The sequence below is a fragment of the Bubalus bubalis genome, chromosome 19, assembly GCF_019923935.1.
Source record: "Bubalus bubalis isolate 160015118507 breed Murrah chromosome 19, NDDB_SH_1, whole genome shotgun sequence".
NCBI lineage: Eukaryota > Metazoa > Chordata > Mammalia > Artiodactyla > Bovidae > Bubalus > Bubalus bubalis.
The window spans coordinates 4,651,286-4,670,528 of record NC_059175.1 but is presented as its reverse complement, the minus strand read 5'-3'; the positions used below and the strand labels follow the sequence as shown (position 1 = coordinate 4,670,528).

General features: G+C 47.2%; 1 protein-coding gene across 1 annotated transcript; it reads right to left on the bottom strand.

The window, feature by feature from the left end:
* Positions 1–6,317: 6,317 nt before the first annotated feature.
* BNIP1 (BCL2 interacting protein 1) lies at positions 6,318–19,240 on the bottom strand. The gene is made up of 6 exons (XM_006058704.3): positions 19,038–19,240; positions 16,774–16,866; positions 15,440–15,531; positions 11,912–12,013; positions 10,149–10,267; positions 6,318–6,904 (listed from the first exon to the last, which is right to left on the bottom strand). Exons 1-6 carry the CDS (start codon positions 19,119–19,121, stop codon positions 6,708–6,710), a joined length of 687 nt encoding a protein of 228 aa, XP_006058766.1. The 5' UTR covers positions 19,122–19,240; the 3' UTR covers positions 6,318–6,707.
* Between the last annotated feature and the right edge of the window lie 3 nt (positions 19,241–19,243).

Here is a 19,243-nt window from a genome sequence, read left to right as displayed (position 1 = left end):
GATAAAGCTTTGAAAACCTTTTTCTACTTTTGAATCTTATTTATTAAAAGTTTAAAAAATGTTTTTTATTGAGGTGTAGTTGATTTACAATGTGTTCATTTCTGCTGTACAGCCAAGTGACTCGGTTACACATATATTCTTCTTCATATTCCTTTCTGTTATGGTTTAATCACAGGATACTGAGGATAGTGCCCTGTGCTACACTATTTTTAAAGTTTTATTTTGTTGGAGTTGGTTGCAGTGCTGCTTCAGTTTCTGCTGTATACACAGACATGCTCTTTTTCATAGTCTGTTTCCGGAATCCTCGATGACGGCCCTCTCGACGACAGTGACAGCTCCGAGGACATGGGTGGATGGCCTTGCCTTTGAGAAGAGGGAGCGTACGAGCGTGAGGAAGACCCAAGCCAGCACTTTAGGCTGAATAGAAGATAAAGCAAGAGGAGGCAGGAGTGGCCGAGGAGGGACGAGGAAAACAGAGAGGGGTGTGTCACAGAGGCGGGAGGTCTCTGGGAAGATGCAAGGAGTGCTGGCCAATGCTGAGGAGGTAGGCGGGGCAACGCCTTCAGACCAGCAGCCTGGAGATACCTGATGACCTTAGCAGAGCTTGTTTTGGGGAGAATGATGGCAATCAGTTCAGTTCAGTTCAGTTGCTCAGTGAAGTCTGACTCTTTGAGACCCCATGGACTGCAGCACACCAGGCCTCCCTGTCCATCACCACTTCCCAGCACTTACTCAAACCCATGTCCGCTGAGTCGGTGATGGCATCCAACCATCTCATCCTCTGTCATCCCCGTCTCCTCCTGCCCTCAATCTTTCCCAGCATCAGAGTCTTTTCAAATGAGTCAGTTCTTCATATCAGGTGGCCAAAGTATTGGAGTTTCAGCTTCTGCATCAGTTCTTCCAATGAACACCCAGGACTGATCTCTTTTAGGTTGGACTGGTTGGATCTCCTTGCAGTCCAAGGGACTCTCAAGAGTCTTCTCCAACACCACAGTTCAAAAGCATCAATTCTTCGTAATAGAAGACAGATTGAAGGAGCCTGGGGAGTGGGAGCTGAGGAGACGTGTCCCAGAAGTCTGCAGAAAAGAGAAAGACAAAGCAATGGCTCAAGAGGGAAACCAACTCTTCCATGTCTTTTCCAGAGGGACGCCCTCTGCCTGCACAGGTGCCCCCAACCAGCACCCAGGACACCGGCTTCATTGTCATTCTGTGCTGTCCTGAAGGGCAGGGCCTCCACTCCTATGCAGTCCTCGGGGCCCTAACACACGCGGGGAGCTCAACAAACAGTAGGTGCTTTGGATGATGTTGACCACAACAGTGACAACAGCAACGGAGACAGTGATGAAAATACAGATTCCTGAAGGTTGGAAAATCTCCTGTTTGGAGGATTAAAGGAATAGGTAGACTCTGAGAAATCTGGCTGGTCAGAGCACCTCCTCTGTCGCTGGTCATCTCTGTCAGTCCCTGTCTGCTGATTCCTCTTTTCTCTTCATCCTTATTTCTTCTCTGTCTGTACTTAGGTCTCGGGGTGATTTCATCCACCCTCATGGCTTTAAATTCTGTGTGCCAGAGATTTCCAAATGGAAGATTTCCAAACCTGCCATCTGTCACTTTGACCTGGGTGTCTTTATGTAGGGCACAACTTTTGAAAGAATGACCTAGTCCAAGGACACAACATGAACTGATTAGAATCAAATGGGACCACGATGGCAGACAAGCCAAACCTTGATCCGGAATCAGCAAGTGAAATGGCACACCCAGAGGTGCCATGACACTTCCAAGGCACTGTCAAAAGACTAAGGAGTGGGTGGTGGCCCAAATCCTGGACATCTCCATCCCTTCCCCAAAATAGTTGGAATAACCCTCCCACTCATTACCATATGAAATTACCCAGCCTGTAAGAACTAACCACCCCACATTTTGCTGCGGCTCTCACCCTCTGCGATGGAGCATGCTGTGGAGTGTGCTTCTCTCCGAATCTGAATAACTACACTTCTTACCTATCACTTTGTCCCTCACTGAATTCTTTCTATGATGAGACATCAAGAACATGAGCTTTATTAGGCCCTGAAACCAGGTACCGTGGATTTTGGCTGGGTTTGAGTCCCAGAACATGTGTTCAAGTCCCAGTCTGAGACAAACGGTTTCATTGACACATCTAAACGTGTCCAAAGCCCAGCTCCTGACTGCCTTCCTCTTTTGGTTACTCAGGGCCAAAATCTGAGTTCTTTGCTCTCCTTCCTTCAAAAATGATATCCGTTCCTTCAGGAAACCCTGTCCAGCTGGGTTGGTTCTCCCTTCAAAATACATCCAGAATGTGACCACCTCTCGCCACCTCCATGCTGTTGGCCAGGTGCAAGCCACTATCGCCTGCCCCCAGGGTGGCCGCCATTGGCCACCGAACTGGTCTCCCTGCCCTGCCCGTGTCCCCTTCACTTTTTTTTTTTAAACAAACATTTAAGATTTATTTATTTGGTTGCAAGGTCCTAGCCGCAGCACATGGATCTTCACTCTTCGTTGTAGCATGCGGGATCTTTAGTTGCGGCACGTGGACTGCTATTTGCAGCCTGTGGGATCTAGTTCCCTCATCTGGGATCCAAGGGCCCCTTGCATGGGGATCTGAATCTTAGCCACTGGACCACCAGGGAAGTCCTCAGTATCCCTTTCATTTTGTTATCAACACATAAGTCATATGAAGCCACTCCTCTGCTCCAAGCCCCATGATGGCTCTCCATGTCTCTTCCAGTACAAGGTCAATCCTTCCAGTGACGTACAAAGCAGTCACGATTTAGACTCCCACTGTCTCTTTGACCACCTTTCACTCCTGTCCCTCTCACTCTCTGTTGTAGCCATGCTGACTTCCTTGCTAGTCCCCACATTTGCCAGCCATGGTCCAATTTCCTCCCTCCTCGCCCAGATCAAGCAATTCTCCACCAGCTACCCACTCCAGTATTCTTGCCTGGAGAATCTCATGGGCAGAGGAGCCTGGAGGGCTACAGTTCATAGAGTTACAAAGAGTCGGACACAACTGAGCAACTAACAGTTTCACCTTTTTTTTCACCTGGAGATAGTATCAGATCTCCCATAGTAAGTCCTCTGGGAGTCCTCCCGGCCCCATCCCACCACCCCCCACCTCGACTCCAACCACAAGTCCAGTCTGTCACCTGTGTTTCTGACCAACAGGCTATAGATGGGAAGTTCCCATGAACCCCTCCTCCTTGGGTCTGATTAGTTTGTTAGTGTGGCTCACAGAACTCAGAGAAATACTTAATTTACAAGAGCAGCACCAGTTATTATAAAAGGATGTAGCTCAGAACTTCCAGATGGAAGAGACGCAAGGCCTGGGTGCACCCGAGGTGGAGCGTCCCTGCTCTCCCAAAGCGCGCCTCTCCCCGCAGCCTCCAGATGCTCACCAACCTGCAAGCTCTCTGAATCCCATCCTCTGGGTTTATGGAGGCTTCATTACATAGTCACGGTTGATTAAATCACTGGCAATGGGTGACTGAACTCAATCCCTGGCTCCTTTCCCATCCTTGAAGGTCAGGGGTGGGGCTGAGAGTTCCAACCCTCTGATCATGTGATTGGGTTCCCTTGGTCACCAACTCCATCCTTAGTGCTTTCCCAAGTCACTTTATGAACATAACAAGACAATTTTATCACTCTCCTTCAGAACACATTCCTATGGTTTTAGGAGTTCTGTGCCAGGAACATGATTAAGATATTCAATATATTGAATATATTCAAATATATTCTGTATCTTATTAAAAATCACAATGTCACAGATGCTCTTACTGTAGTCCTTTGCTCTAGATGGTCCCTGAGTGGTGCCTTCTTCCCCCAGCTGTTCACTCTGCTCAAACCTTGCCTCCTCAGTGAGGCCATCTGTGACCCCCTTGCTTAATATTCCAAACCTTCCCTCCCTCCCCGCTTTCCAAATCTCCATTAGCTAGTGCCACATTTCCCAAAACACTTATTTTCTAACACAATGAATAACTTATCTAGTATGTTTTTTATTGAAGTATGTTCAGATATTAATACTACTAATTTCTGGTATACAGAATAGTGATTCAGTATTTTTGCAGATTATACTCCATTTTATTACAAGATAACGGCTATAATTCTCTGTGCTATACACGATATCCTTGTTTATCTACTTTATACACAGCAGTTTGTATGTTAATCCTATGCCCCTCCTTCATGCCCCTCCCTTACCTCTCCTCTTTGGCAACCCCGTGCTACAAGTTCCAAGATGGCAGAGAACCTTTGTTTTGTTCACTGAATATCCCTAACACAGTGCCAGGGACAAAGGAGGTGTTCAGTAAATACCTGAATAAACAATCCCTTGAAGATTATTCTAATACTTTTAATACCATGAGTATCGGCTCAGCAAAGTAAATATAAGCTTGCCTTATATTAAGGACTTTGGGACAGTTAAGGACTTTGGGAACATGATGTACACACTGCTATGTTAAAAATGGATAACCAACAAAGACCTATTGTATAGCACATGGAACTACTCAATACGTGCCAGCCTGGATGGAGGTGGGTTTGGGGAGAATGGGTACATGTATATGTGTGGCTGAGTCCCTTCGCTCTTCACCTGCCACTATCACAACATTGCTAATCGGCTACACCCCAATACAAAATGTTTTTGGTGTTGAAAGTTTTTTAATTAAAAAAAAAAATTAAAAATTAAAAAGTGAATTAAGGTAATGCGTGAAATGTCTTCCAAAGGCTATACAGGTGAACTTTGTTCATCTGCATGTTTGTTTAAAAATATATATACAATAACATTTCATTTGGATGAATGGAAATAGTTTACAGCAAGACCGTAAGCATGAAATGCGAGCACTGCCCCCTCCTGGTTGAACATGGAGACGCGGCCTCTGGCACCGCCAGCCCCACTGGGGACAAGTTAGGCTGGCTGCTGGGGGTTGCGAGACATGCTGTCGAAGGCGTTCCAAACTGGGTCAAATTCAACCCTATTTTCAGGAGGAGCAAGAAGAAGAGGAATAACGTATCAAAGGCAGAATTTTAGGGAGTACACAGCCCACACATTTACATATCGTGAAGAGGATGTTGACAATTAGTGGGAAGGAGTAAAGAAAAACGTTAAGACAATCCTAAAATGATCACATCCATCTGCTGCACTTACAGCTGGAATCTGAGTGGGAATTTCCCATCTGTGCTTTAGTCTCAGCTTTAATTTGACTATAAATAAGACACACGCGTGCACAACTTACAGTGAGCAGCTTCTGGGCCAGGAGCTGTTTAAGGATGATATATATAAACTGTGTGCACACACTGTAACTCAGAACCCACTCAGTACACTAGTCAGTCTGAGGCGTGCAGCCGATCTCTCATAACTTGGTCCCAGGATGATCTGACACTTCATAACGGAGGCCTTAACGTTGACACCCTCTGCTCAGACAGATGCAAACAGAACTTCCGACGCCCAGGCCAGCCTCCCCTGGAGAACCTAGCTGTTTGCTTCAGGAATTCTCAGCGCCCAGAGGTCTGACGGTGGCTGGATCTGGGAAGCCTGTGGTTCAGTCAGACAGAAGCGGCACTTGCTACTTTGCGTTCTTGTGTGATTCTCAAATGGTCTCCACAAGCATCTATATATGGACCATCACCCCCGCTGCCCAGGTAGGGAGGCTGAGGCTGAGCGGCCTAAGGTAACTTGCCGTGGTCATGTGGTTTCTTAGCAGCAGAACCAAGACTCAAAAAGTTCAAATCCACACGTTCTTTCCACTTTCTCCTCTGCCCCCACATTACCCTCCCGGGCCTCTGGGGCTATAAATAGTGGGGGAGGCTGGGATATTGTGGCTGAGGGCAGCCAGGCCTTTAGCACAAGGGGACACTAACATCTCCCAGCCGGGCCTAGCTTGGGCCCTGCTACCCGCCAGGTCTCAACAGAACTCAGGCCCAGACAGGCCCCAGCTTATCACTGGCTTCACTCTCTGGGTTATATTTAGCCCTGGCCCTCACAGAGAAAGGTGTGGGCCAGCCCCTGAGATGGTGCACACCCCCAGCCACTGTGCGCAGAGAGGGCGTCCGCCTTGGCCTCTTCAGACGCTGCTGCGAGCTGCCGCCAGTGGAGGTGCACCCTCCTTCCTGAGGGCCTGCGCGATCTTGTCTGTCTTGCTCGTTGAGGGACCATGGCAGCCTCTAGAACATTCTGTCTCTGTGTGGCTGTTGCTTAAAAATTCTTTGCTGAGTGAACAAGTGAATGATCTGAGTTCAAGTTCTAGATAGCTGGACTTCAAGAACAGGCACATGAATTCCCAGAGGAATGCCTTAGAAAACCAAGTGCATTTCATGCTATTAAATACAGTCAACTTTATTCAAGGAATGGATGTTTTCATCCTCCTCCCCCTCTTCTCTTCCCTCCTCCAGATCTGGCATTAAGGCTGCGGGGGGGCAGGGGGACATGGGAGGGACATCAAATCCTGGAGGCCGCCCGGGTGTCCCACGTGACTGCACTCACAGTGTGTGAGGGCTCTTGGCGTCCCTGCAGGGTCCCGATGACAGGCTCCCTCCTCGTCCTCTGCTCAGCCCGTCACACCAGCCACCTGCAGAAACTCGCGGGGCTGTGTCTCCATCTCACCTGCTGAGCACCTGAAGCAGGCTGGGGCCAGAGTTCAGGAGTGCGGCCAGACTCTGACAGCGGAGTTCAGAGGGCAGAAGCTGGCAGCTCTCAGATCTCACAAAAACGGAAAGAGCCGTTTTTTCAAAATATAGAGGACTGTAGCAAGAAAGAGTGCCAGTGCAAGGAAAATGAGAAGCTTGTCTGTCAGCTCTCGGCGATTATATTTTGTGATGAGCTTCCGTCCCAACTGGATGGTCCCTGACATGGATTTGAATTCTTCATTTGCATCCAGGATAGTCCGTGAAGAATTAACTGAAACGAGAGGGAGGGAGCATGACTCAGAAACTGTATGGCACCAAACCCAGAGACTTTGCTGGCTGGGTTCCCGGTGTAACACTGCGCTTGGAAGCAAGTTCCCGAGCCAGAGCAAAAGATGTGAAGATAGGCAGCGCAGAGGAGCACAGAACAAGGACAGGGCAAGGAGAGGCAGCTCCCTGGGTTCCATCCGGCTCAGAGAGGGATGAGGTTTGCTGACACACACTGTCACAGGGCCATAACTAGGGAGGACTCCTAACCTGACACCTTAAACCTTCTCCCAACGTGGACACCAACAGGGAAAAGGGCAGACACCGGTTCCTTTTCTCACCACCAACCTCCACTTTCTGGAGGAGGCAGGCACTGCTGAGAAGAACCAGTGGTCACAAAACTAACCCAGGGGACTGTGGACAGCACTGTGAGGTCTCTGTGGGGACAGGACTTTGCACCTGCGAGGTGCACCCTGCCAGGACGCCTCCTGGTCAGATCTGCTCTTCACAGGATCGTGAAAGAGCTGGGGTGTCCTGGGCCCTGCCACTCACCCTCATACAAGCCAGTCCTTTAGCCCAGGGACGCTGGCTGTAGTGTTAAACACATGATGCCCATGCTCCAGCCCCCTGGGAAACCTACGAAGAGGCCACGTGATGCCCGTGCTCCAGCCCCCTGGGAAACCTGTGAAGAGGCATGCACCCTTAAGGTTCATTGTGCCCATGTGACAAACGAACCGGAGTGCCGGTTACTAGGCCTGACACCTGGGGAAGGCTTACCTGGCAAGACTCCTCTATTAAGCCTAACAGGGCATCATCAGGATATCCCCGGAGTGAAACGCTGTCAAGTGAGAAGGCTGGGTGTGAAGGACAGCATGTGAGATGTTTCCATTTATGTAACAAAGGAGGGGATAACTAACACCTGCTTGTACTATGCACACTGGAGAATCTCAGAGGCTACAAGACAAACTGGGAGCGGTGGGCGCCTCTGGGGAGCAGGCCAGGAGGTCTGAAGGCAGAGCTGTTCCTGCCTGTGCCGTCCAGAGCTGTGCAGCCGGTGCTGACTGCAACAAGTCACGCGGCCCGAGGGAGTCAAATGTGCCCCATCCAAACCGTGATGTCCCTATAGGCAAATACCCACACGAGTTCAGAGATTCAGTGTGAAAAAGAATGTAAAATCTCTCTCAATAATTTCCACTATGAATTGCATATTGAAATAAATATATTACAATCAATATATTTGTAATATATTGCAATCATATACATTTGTAATATACTGCAATATATTACAATCATATATTTGTTTTTAACTTTTTTTTTTTTGATGCAAAATATTTATTCCAAGTTAGTTTGTTTTTAACTTTTTTTAATGTGCCTAATGAAAATTTTAAGTATGTGGCTCCCATGATGTTTCTATGGGACAGTGCTGACCTGGAGGGTTTTTCCCTTAACTACGTCATTCATATTACCTTTTACAAAATTACAAGCCAGTAAGCAAATAAATTACCAGAGGAAAGAGAGCAGTAGCTTGAAAAGCACAGGGGTACAAACAAACACTCATGCAACAAAAGTCCCTCTCATCCTCTTTCTCCATGCCTGTTGCCACGCTGAAAACCTAAGACTCTCTGAAGTAAAAATCTAACTGGCTTTTCCATTTAAACTTTCTTTACAGAGAACTTTAACCATCACAGAAGCAGACAGAACAGAATCATGAAACGCCATGTGCCACTGCCCATACCCAAGAACCATCAACTCCCTGGTAATCCTGTCCCTGCAAGACCCCCAAACAATTCTGGCCCCGCTACAATTGTGCAGCAAATTCCAGACATCATATCCTTAATGGGCTTAAAAAAAAAAAAAAGACAAAAAACTGCAGTCCTAATAGATTTCTAAATCAAGCTGAATTTATGTGTCACAAGGCAAGGATTAATAACCGTTCTTCGATGGCCATCTCGCCTATAACGTGTGATCCCAAAACAACCCTCAACACCCCAGAAACCACCAGGATCTGTGCCCCCTTCTCAGCACGTAACTCTATGTGCTCTGATCCACCTGCTGGGGGTGGGTGCCTGTTACTCACACCAGAGCAGAAAAGCCCTGGACTCCAAGGCCAGGCAGGCTCCTCCCTCTCACACTCTCCTCGGGCGGTGGCCCCAGTGCACACTCAGAGGTGACCAGCTGGTTCCGAGCCCAAACGCCCAGGTGAGTTTCAAACACAGGCAGTGACCTCAGGGACAAGCGCCTTGATTCTCTTTTTGCTTCTGCCTGTTAGGATAGTGCACGGAAACAAACAAAAGAGTGGTTCAAAATGCAGATAATTTCTAGGGGTGATGGTGGTATTGTTTTTTTGTTTCTTGTTTCAAAAGTCTCTTATCTTTTAGAAATATATATGGAAGCACTTATATGGATGGCGTCTGAAATTTGCTTCAAAGTAATCGAAACAGGGGCAGGGTGAGGACAGAGTTGAGGCTGGCCAGGAGCTGGCCACGGCCGCAGCTGGGTGGCGGCTCCTGGGACTCGTGTCCCTGGCTCTCTACCTTCATCTCTGTGCGACTCCTCCAAAGGTATCTCAGAGCAAACCCTCTGCCTCTGTTTTCCTATAGGGAGGATGCTGGGAAAGCTGCTGGGGAGAACCAGATGGTCTCAAGAAGCTCAGCTTCTAACTGTATCTTTCAAAAGGAGCTCACAGGACTTCCCTGATTGTCCGGTGGGTAAGATTCCACGCTTCCACTGCAAAGGGCATGAGTATGATCCCCAGTAGGGAAATTAGGATCCTGCATGCTATACAGCACAGCCAAAAAGTAAAAAATATATATACAAATATATAAATAAAAGGAGCTCACAGGAAAAATAACATTGGGGAGTACAATTCTAAGTGGATGCCCTAGTAGACCAGCAGGCAACCAATAACTGATCATCTCTCTGCCTGGCCAGAATGGTCCCCAGAGCCCGAGATGAAAAACGGACTCCCAAGCCCTTCCTCCAGGCCTGTTGGCACCCACTCTCCAGGAGAGCGCCTGGGAGTTCTTCCGAACATTTTGATGGGGTGTGTGGATCTTTCAGTACAACTATAAAAACCAAAAAGGGAAATGAGAGCAGTGCATCCCAAATGGGTAAGACCAAGCTGTCACAGGAGAGAGAAGCCACACAGAGCAGTGAAGGCGGGGCAAGTGAGGGCAGGGGCGGAGGAGCCCAGGCGTGAGGGCCATGGAGCCCAGAGGCAGCCTCCCACTGCAGGCCTGGCCTGACTTTACCCAGCGTCTGCATGGCTTCCTCGCTCTGCTGGACCTGCTGGGACATCATCCTGCTGATCCCCATGAGGCTCTCTGTGATGTCACTGGATGTCTGGGCCAGGCTCTCTTTGGCAGTTTTCCTAGAAGTACAGAGTAGGAGGAGGAATGTCAACAAAAGCCCAGCTCAAGAAAGCCCTGGATTCAAACAAGATTCCACTTTTTAAATCTATCAAATTAGCACATGTTTTTTAAATGGTCATACTTAATGGTGGCAAAGGACTTCCCCTGATGGCTCAGTGGTGAAGAACCCGCTTGCAACACAGGAGACTCAGGAGAAGCAGGTTCGATCCCTGGGTTGAGAAGGCCCCCTCAAGGAGGAAATGGCAACCCACTCTAGTATTCTTGCCTGGGAGAGTCCATAGACAGAGGAGTCTTGCAGGCAATAGTGCATGGGGTCACAAAGAACCTGATATGACTGAGTGACTCAGCACACACGCAGTGGTGGCAAGGGCATGGCGAGAGCACGCACTTGAAGACTGCTGGTAGGAACGTCCACTGGTGCTCCTTCTGAGAGCCAACTGGCGATATGTATTAGGAGCCTTAGCGATGTTCATGCCTTTGACCCAATAATCTCACCCCTGGGAATCTCTCCAAAGGAAACACACAGAATGTGGACAAAGCTTTACGTACTGACATGTGCCCTCGTGTGTTATTCATAGTACTGACATAACTAGAAATATAAACACACACAAGCAGAGGATTAGTTATAAAGAGCTTTTTAAAAAAACAGGCAAGTCTTTGTGAGGATAATAATACTAAGTGAAGACTAGGAGACTACATCTAACGTTCAGTTCAGTTCAGTTGCTCAGTTGTGTCCGACTCTTTGCGACCCCATGGACTTCTGCACACCAGGCTTCCCTGTCCATCACCAACTCCAAGCTCAACATGAGTTTGAGCTCATGTCCATTGAGTTGGTGATGCCATCCAATCATCTCATTCTCTGTCATCCCTTTCTCCTCCTGCCTTCAATCTTTGCCAGCATCAGGGTCTTTTCAAATGAGTCAATTCTTTGCATCAGGTGGCCAAAGTACTGGAGCTTCGGCTTCAGCGTTAGTCCTTCCAATGAACATTCAGGACTGATTTCCTTTAGGATGGACTGGTTGGATCTCCTTGCAGTCCAAGGGACTCTCAAGAGTTCTCCAACATCACAGTTCAAAAGCATCAATTCTTCGGTGCTCAGCCTTCTTTATGGCCCAACTCTCACATTCATACATGACTACTAGAAGAACCATAGCTTTGACTATGCACACCTTTTGACAAAGTAATGTCTCTGCTTTTTAATATGCTGTCTAGGTTGGTCACAGGTTTTCTTCCAAGCGTCTTTAACTTCATGGCTGCAGTCACCATCTACAGTGATTTTGGAGCCCAAGAAAATAAAGTCTGTCACAGTTTCTGTTGTTTTCCCATCTATTTGCCATGAAGTGATGGGACCAGATAATGTATGGTACCATACTGACTTGATAAAAAATATGGAAGAAAAAATAATGAAAGGAGGCAATATATCAAAATAGTTGTGAATGGCACAATTCATGCTTTCACTTTGTGATTCACATTTTACCAATTTACTAAAAATAAGAATGTATTTCTTTTATAGTTAAAAAAATTACTTATAAAATATCAATTTTATGCTGAAAACAAGAGAGGGTTCCCCACAGTAGGTTTTGCACCTTGCCAACTGCTGTCTATTCTGTCATCAAAACCCAGAAAGACAAGAAGATACATACCTTTGCCGGAACAGGTCTCCTCCCTGGAGAAGTTCTGCCTTCTCTAGGTTGTCGATTGCAATTTTGCAAGTGAGGTTAGCCTTCCTCCATGAGGTCTGATTGCTGGAATTATAAAAGCCATGTGTGAGTCTCTCTTGATGCCAACAGGCTGTCAGTTAGTTCAAGTCACAGCAGTCTTCCAGCCAGGGAGTGATGGGGAGGCCACCTGTGTGCAGCCCAGAGTCCATCACCCCTCCCACCACTCCGTCTTCTTGGTTGCCCCAGAAACTGTTTCCGTTCTCCTACCGCCCATAACAGTCCCTCTCCCCCAGGGCAGCCAGAGGGAGAAGCCTGGTCGTAGCATCCCTGTGTTTATAGCCCGCAATGGCTCCACTAAAGGTCACATCCAAACTGCCCAGCTGGGCGCACGCGGCCCTGTTCAGTCATCTCCTACACGTTACTGCTCTGCCCGTGGTGTGGCTTGGTTCTGCTCCTGGAGAACCATGCCTCGTTCATCTTTGTATCACCAGTACCCAGGACAACAGTTATTGACCCATTAGCTGCTTGATCAATATAGGCAGTAGGAAGTAGAAAAACCAGTATAAGAGAGTTTTCTTCAATATTTCTTCAAGGTTTGCTGCTCTTTACACCAGTGGTCCCCAATCTTTTTGGCACCAAGGCCTGGTTCCGTGGAAGACGATTTTCCCATGGGTCAGTGGGGGTGGAGGGCAGCTTTGGGATGGTTCAAGTGCATTACACTAGGGTGCACCTTGCTTCTATTTTGGGGCAATCTCAGGATACTCCACCTTGACTTTAGGGTTAAGGTTCGTGCTCTTCTAAGAAGCTAATGCTGCCACTTCTGGGAAAGGAAGCAGAGCTCAGGTGGTAATGCGAGTGTTGGAGAGTGGCTGTAAAAAGATGAAACTTTGTTCAATTGCCCACCACTCACTTCGTGCTGTGTGGCCTGGTTCCTAACAGGTCATGGACTGGTGCTGGCCTGTGGCCTAAGGGCTGGGGACGCCTGCTTAACAAACCACAGGCCAATCGTGGACAACACAAACACGTTGTACTAGCAGGGCCCGGTCTGACACAATTTATTCACATTCTTTACCTGATCTTTGTGATGACTCAAATTAGTAAACAGTTTCCTGAAGTTAGAGTGGAGGGGGGTCTTTGTTTTTGTGTGTTTGTAAAATATTTTATTGACGTATAGTTGATATATAATGCTGTGTTAATTTCTGCTGAAAAGCAAAGTGTCTCAGTTATACATATATTCTTTTTCATATTTTTTCCATATGTATGGTTTATCACAGGATATCGAATATAGTTCCCTGTGCTAGACAGTAGGACCTTGATGTTTATCCGTCTTATAAATAGTAGTTTGCATCTGCTAACCCCAAACTTTCAGTCCTTCTCTCCCCCACTTACCCTCCTCCTTGGCCACCACAGATCTGTTCTGTAAGTAAGTGTGTATCTGTTTCATAGCTATGTTCACTGGGCCGTAGTTTAGATTCCACATATCAGATGGTGTTTGTCTTTCTCCTTCTGACTTGTTTGATGGTGTGCTAATCTCTGGGTCCATCCGTGTCGCTGCAAATGGCACCAGCTCAACCTTTCTCATGGCTGAGTGGTGCTCTGTTACACATATGCGCCACCTCTTCTTCCTCCCTCCTCTCTTGATGGACATGTCGGGTGTTTCCATGCCTTGGCTACTGTGAACAGTGTTGTTATTTACCTGAACATAGCGGTACGTGCATCTTTTTGAATTATAGCTTTGTCTGGATATATACCCAAGAGTGGGACTGCTGGATCATATGGTAACTCTGTTTTTAGTTTTCTGGGAAGCCTCCATACTGTTGTCCATAGTGGCTGCACCAACTTCCACTACAGTGAGACCCTTGTTGATGGACTCGAGTTAACTGGGCTCCTCAGAGAAGCAAACTCATGCGCTAGAGCTCTTACACAGCTGGCTCAAATCAACTGTGCTAACCTCCAGAATATTTAGAAAGGCAAACGACAGTCCACGAACTGATAGGCTGGAGTTTTGAATAGCACCTCTGGGCTGAGAATGTTCAAATGAGCTCTCTGATGCCTGGCCAGCACCTACGATGCCGGCTCACACGTGAATTAACTACATTTTTAACTGTTTACAAGGGCGTTCTGCTGGGCCCTGCAATGCAGAGATGAGTGAGCCTGTCCTCAGGGACTCATATTTATTGGGGAGAAAGACAAACAAAGTATTTACTGTACAGTATGACGAGCACCATAATCCAGGTAAGCACAAGCACGGTTTTGACATGCAACTGCCAAAGTATTACTTTACTGCTTTCTCTCTTCTACCCTGGAATTAGACATCCTGAATGGCCACACTCAACTTTAAACCCATGCTGAGGTGGTTTTGCTGGTGTAACTTGATAGATTTTACACAAGGAGTCCTCTTTACTCAGTCTTTATAATTGAGCCCCCATGGTGGCGAGGGAAACAAAAGCCATCATGACCCAAAGTATCACTGGTCGCCACCCACACATCCCTCCCTCCTCACAAGAGCCTCCACCGTGCCCGTGTCTTCGTCAGTCTCTGTCCTCCTGACAGCTGGGCATTATAAACAGAGCTGCTATCAGCAAGGATGATGCTGGAGCATCACTCAAATCAGACACAAAGTGCAAGTGAAGTCGCTCAGTCGTGTCCAACTCTGCGACCCAATGGACTGTAGCCCACCAGGCTCCTCTGTCCGTGTGATTTTCCAGGCAAGAGTACTGGAGTGGGTTGCCATTTCCTTCTCCAGGGGATCTTCCCAAGCCATGGATCGAACCTGGGTCTCCCACATTGTACAGACACTTTACCGTCTGAGCCACCAGGGAAGTCCCAAAGCTGTAGACAAACACAGATGTGACAAAGTTAAGACCAGGTAACAAGATGAAGAGAAAACCCATGAGGATGGGGACAGGACAGGGACTTCAAAAGAGAAGGATCTAGAAACGCTGATGGGGACCTCCAACATTTCTGCAGTAACAACCCTCTTTCTGACTGTCGTGGGAACAGCAACTGTGAAGGGTCAGGTACTGTTTCATGCTGTCAGATGACTTTGCTGGAAAAGTCCCCTAATTCAACACCAAGAAATAGCACATACTTCAATTATATAATCAAGGATTAGCATACAGCTGCAATGAAAACTTCAATTCTACTTAACATAAGCTTATTTACATTTTTTTGTCCTTTTTTTTTTTTAGGATAAAGTCCCATTCAAAACTTTCTAAGTTTTGGTCTGTCTTAAGTAGGTTCACCTTTGGTGGACTTTTTCTGCTATCAATTCTCTTTAAATTAAAAAGGACCTTATATTAAAAAAGCAACGAATTTTTTGCTTTTTAAAAAATATAAAACACAGCATACTGTTAAATACGCTTTTGTACACTATGCACAGTCCCACCTACCCAAGAGCCCTGGCTTACCCCCAGCTTTGGCAGGTTTATTAGGCAAACTGAGGCACAAGCCTCACCGGGAGCAGGAGGCCCAGCAGCGGCCACTGGCAGGAGGCCAGGCCCCACCCACCTGAGCATCTGCTTTTTGTGATTCTCCACTTCTTGGAGCAGAACTTGCTTCTCTGACTCTTTGTCTTGCTCTTTAGCCGACTGCTCAAGCTCCTTTGGGAGGAAATCAGCTCTAAGTTAAAATGATTTTGAAAGGCAATGAAAAACTGGAAAGCACTTCTGTTTCTGCCAGTTATGCAGCAGCACTTGAAAGCCCGCCTAGAACAGGAGACTCAGGAATGCTGGTTCATACACAACAAACACCCTTTTACATGGATAGCTGTGTAAAAGGAAAGAAAGGACCATCCTCAAGATCTCAAAATAAGAAAGGAACTACGAGTCAGAGCAGTCTTCCTATGAGGGGTGTGAGGCTGCCCTGGAGCAGGAGATGTGTTCCTGCAATCCAGGACATGCCTGAAAGGAAAAGGGAAAAAACTACAATAACATAGGAGCCTACTGATCCCACTCTGAGACATGATGGAAGTAACACTCTGCTATCTGTTTCTACATGCTCTCAATCTTGGTACATATTTCATTTTAGACTGAGTGGCAAACACGGTTTTCAAGTCCATGTGGGGACAGAAAACGAAGCCTTGGCCACCTGAGGCTGGGAATTGGAACTGAGATCATTGCAAAGCCAGGAGCACAAAGGGACGCAAATACCCTCAGTGAAAAGGTGAGCTAGGAAAATGTCTGTCAGCCAGCACAGAGAAACTGTGGAGTTTTTTGTTGTGGGATCTGGCTAGAGGGATATAAGTGTCTCTCCCGATTATAACCATGGCGCTCCCCTCACATGGATCGAGGGTCCAAGTTCATCCTCCCTGAGTGGTTCAAGAACCTCCACAAGGAGAAACGAACATAAAAAGTGCTCCCAGACCTGTGGTAATCCCAGGAGACCTGGAAAAAGCAAATGCAAAAACCTCTGAAGAGACTTACATTCAACCCAGGTTGCACAAAAGCCCCAAAGGTAAGGCCTTCTGAAAAGAAAGACTCAGAGCCCAAAATAACCAAACACCAGGACACAGCCATCCACCACAGTGAGGGACAGCAGACCTCACTTTCTTTTCATCCAGAACTCTCTCTAGTTCTCTGTGACAGAACTTCCATTTCCCCCACCTTGCCTCCTCACTCCCTTCTCCCCACACGCCCATTCTTCCACTCAGCGATGGTGCCCTATCTGCACATGACGGGGGGTAAGCAGTGAACGCCAGGAGCAGTCCTGCTCTCATCGAGTTTACACTCCATTAAAGAATATAGATTTTAAACAAATCATTAACTTAACACGTTTGCAAAACCTCTCCAATGCACATTCTCTTCTTTCCCCAGGCGCAGCGTCCCAGCTCCGCACTCACTCACCTGTATTCTGTGCCGCAGTTGCTGAAACTTCTCTTTAACTTTAGTGTTCAGTTCAGTAAGTGCACTTAATGGTCCTGAACAATCTCGAATATCCTAGGAGACATTGAAGAGATGAATGGGCCTTTCTCAAGGCAATGAGAGGAAATGACACCAGCTGTACAATGAGAGAGTTGGCTTAGACCACAACTCAGTTGGACCTACTGGCTGTAATTCACCCTAATCTTTGGTGTTTACATCTGTAACACAAGCAGAAGCATTATAATTTACATTTTTTTAATCCCTCTTTGGAGTTAAGTCTGAGCGAGTAACATTGAAGCATAAGCAGAAAGACAACAGTGCGACTTCCCTGGTGGTACAGCGGATAGCAAATCCGATGCTGCGGAGCAACTAAGCCCGCACACCAAAACTGCGGAGCCTGCCTGCTGCAACTGCCGAAGCCCTGTGGGTCCTAGAGCCTGTGCTCCGAACAAGAGAAGCCACAGCAACGAGAAGCCCAGGCACTGCAACAAAGAGCAGCCCCTACTTGTACAATCAGTGAAAGCCCATGCGCAGCAACGAAGACTCCGTGCAACCAAAAATTAATTAGTAAATAAGTTTTTAAAAACAGAAACGAACTAAGGAACTAATAAGTCTTGATGTTTAACGGAACACCACCCAGCCATTATGAAAGACTTAAAGCAGCTTGCATATCTGACAAGGATGAACACCTGAGAGAGTACTATAACTTTAGGTCTTTCCAACTTAAAAATGAGCGATGCTAAATTCTTGGCATATGACAAGACGAACCTCTTTAAGATTAACTGCTTGATCTAATTTTACAAACCATCTATTAATATTATAAATCAGTTTACAGACATGTTCAAATGTAGATTTAGAATTTGTTTCTGGACATTCAGAATTACCAGGGCCAGGTAAGGCGGGCCCTAGAGCCAGACCATGTGGATTCAAATTCTAGTTGCAGCAATTTATCAGATGTAAAATCTTGAAAAAGTTACTGAGGCTTCTTTGTCTGTTTCCCCATCATTACCCACTTCATGACCAGGTACCCACATAAAGGGCTTAGCAGGAGTTGCCACACTGTAAGGATGTGCTAAATCTAGCTATAATCAATTGTTCTCTTCAGGAGAGAGTGAATCTTCAAGAGTGCAAAATGGGGCTGAAGCAATTTAGATCACCTGAAAAGCCAATTTCATTTTTATGAATACTAAATTCATTTTTCTAGAATTGGCCCAGATGTTTTGTAGTTTATACATGGGAAACGTGAAGTTCAAAAAATTTAAATGTTTGTATCAAGTTGTTCTTGTTCTCTGGATTACTCATTAAATCACAGTTTCATGCAACATTTAATGGCTATTAATTTGGTTTATTTTGCACCTGATTTCCGTGGGGAGCTTACTTTCCTTCACCTTTTACCACAGCTAGATGAAGACTCTTACTTAGCACCTAAGGTTGAGTAACACTGCTGGAAATGGAAACCATTTGCCCAAAAGGAAAGTTTAAAACTCTTGGTTTCTTTTTGATAAACTAAAGGAACTATTTTTACATTCCCAACTCTTGCCTATGCCAATTGGTTTATTGAACTATTACCTTCAACCCGTAATTGGCTTAGGCAAAGGATCTCAATCCCCCATCAGTTAAACGAAGTAGACGCCAAGAATTTTCTCTAGGATGACTTTCATTGTCCGCGTCCCAGTTTTGCCATTATCTACTTTCTGCTCAGACAGCACTCCTTCCTCATTTACAAAATCACAACTACGGTCTAGGTCACGTTCATTTCACCCAGTACCTCCTGTGCCAGGCGGCCTTTGGTGCCACAGGGCATCAGACCAGCAGGGGGCGAGGCTGATGGCCTACAGGACGCTACTAAAGGATGGGGAGGACGGGGTCAGAAGGCGGGGCCAGGCAGGATGACAGGTATGTTTTGAGGCCGGCTGGGGGTGGCGAGGTGACGGCCAGGGGTGTGTAGGGGAGCGGCCACATAGGGGAAGCCCAGTTAGGAGTGGAGGTGGAGGAGGGGGTGTCCTGGAAGAGGGTGAGCTAACGGCAGTCGGACGGAATGCCAAGGCCAAGGATCAAGGGGATGGAGGGGACGGGGCCAAGGGACGAGACAGTTGAGGGGTAGTGGGCAGGGAGCTGGGCCAGTGGCCTCGGAGACATGACCAAGTGGGGAAAGCTCGGGAGTGAGACCGCTGAGCTCACAGAAGGCCAGCTAAGCTTGGGATTTAGGGCTACTGGACCCTGGCGGGGATCCCGGGCATTAGTACCTGGATAAGCGCCTTCACCTCCAGATCGAATTTGACAATCTCTTGGTTACAGATACGGACGTGGACATCTTGGGCAGCCGCCATGTTGGAAATGCCGGCTACGGGAAGCCGCGGAGCCCAAGTTCCAACGCGTTTTCGTACCGGCTTCCTTTTTAGCCTCCGGGTCTTGCGGCAGCGCCCCCTAGAGACCGGGGCTGAGGCGAGAG

What these genes read in the sequence shown, in the direction of transcription:
- BNIP1 (XM_006058704.3), bottom strand. Translation starts at nt 19,121, where the DNA reads ATGGCGGCTGCCCAAGATGTCCACGTCCGTATCTGTAACCAAGAGATT. An exon ending in GGAGACCTGTTCCGGCAAAG is followed by an intron (nt 10,268 to 11,911) that starts GTATGTATCTTC and finishes CTGTACTTCTAG; the next exon opens with GAAAACTGCCAAAGAGAGCC. An exon ending in GGAAGCCATGCAGACGCTGG is followed by an intron (nt 6,905 to 10,148) that starts GTAAAGTCAGGC and finishes CTCTCGTTTCAG; the next exon opens with TTAATTCTTCACGGACTATC.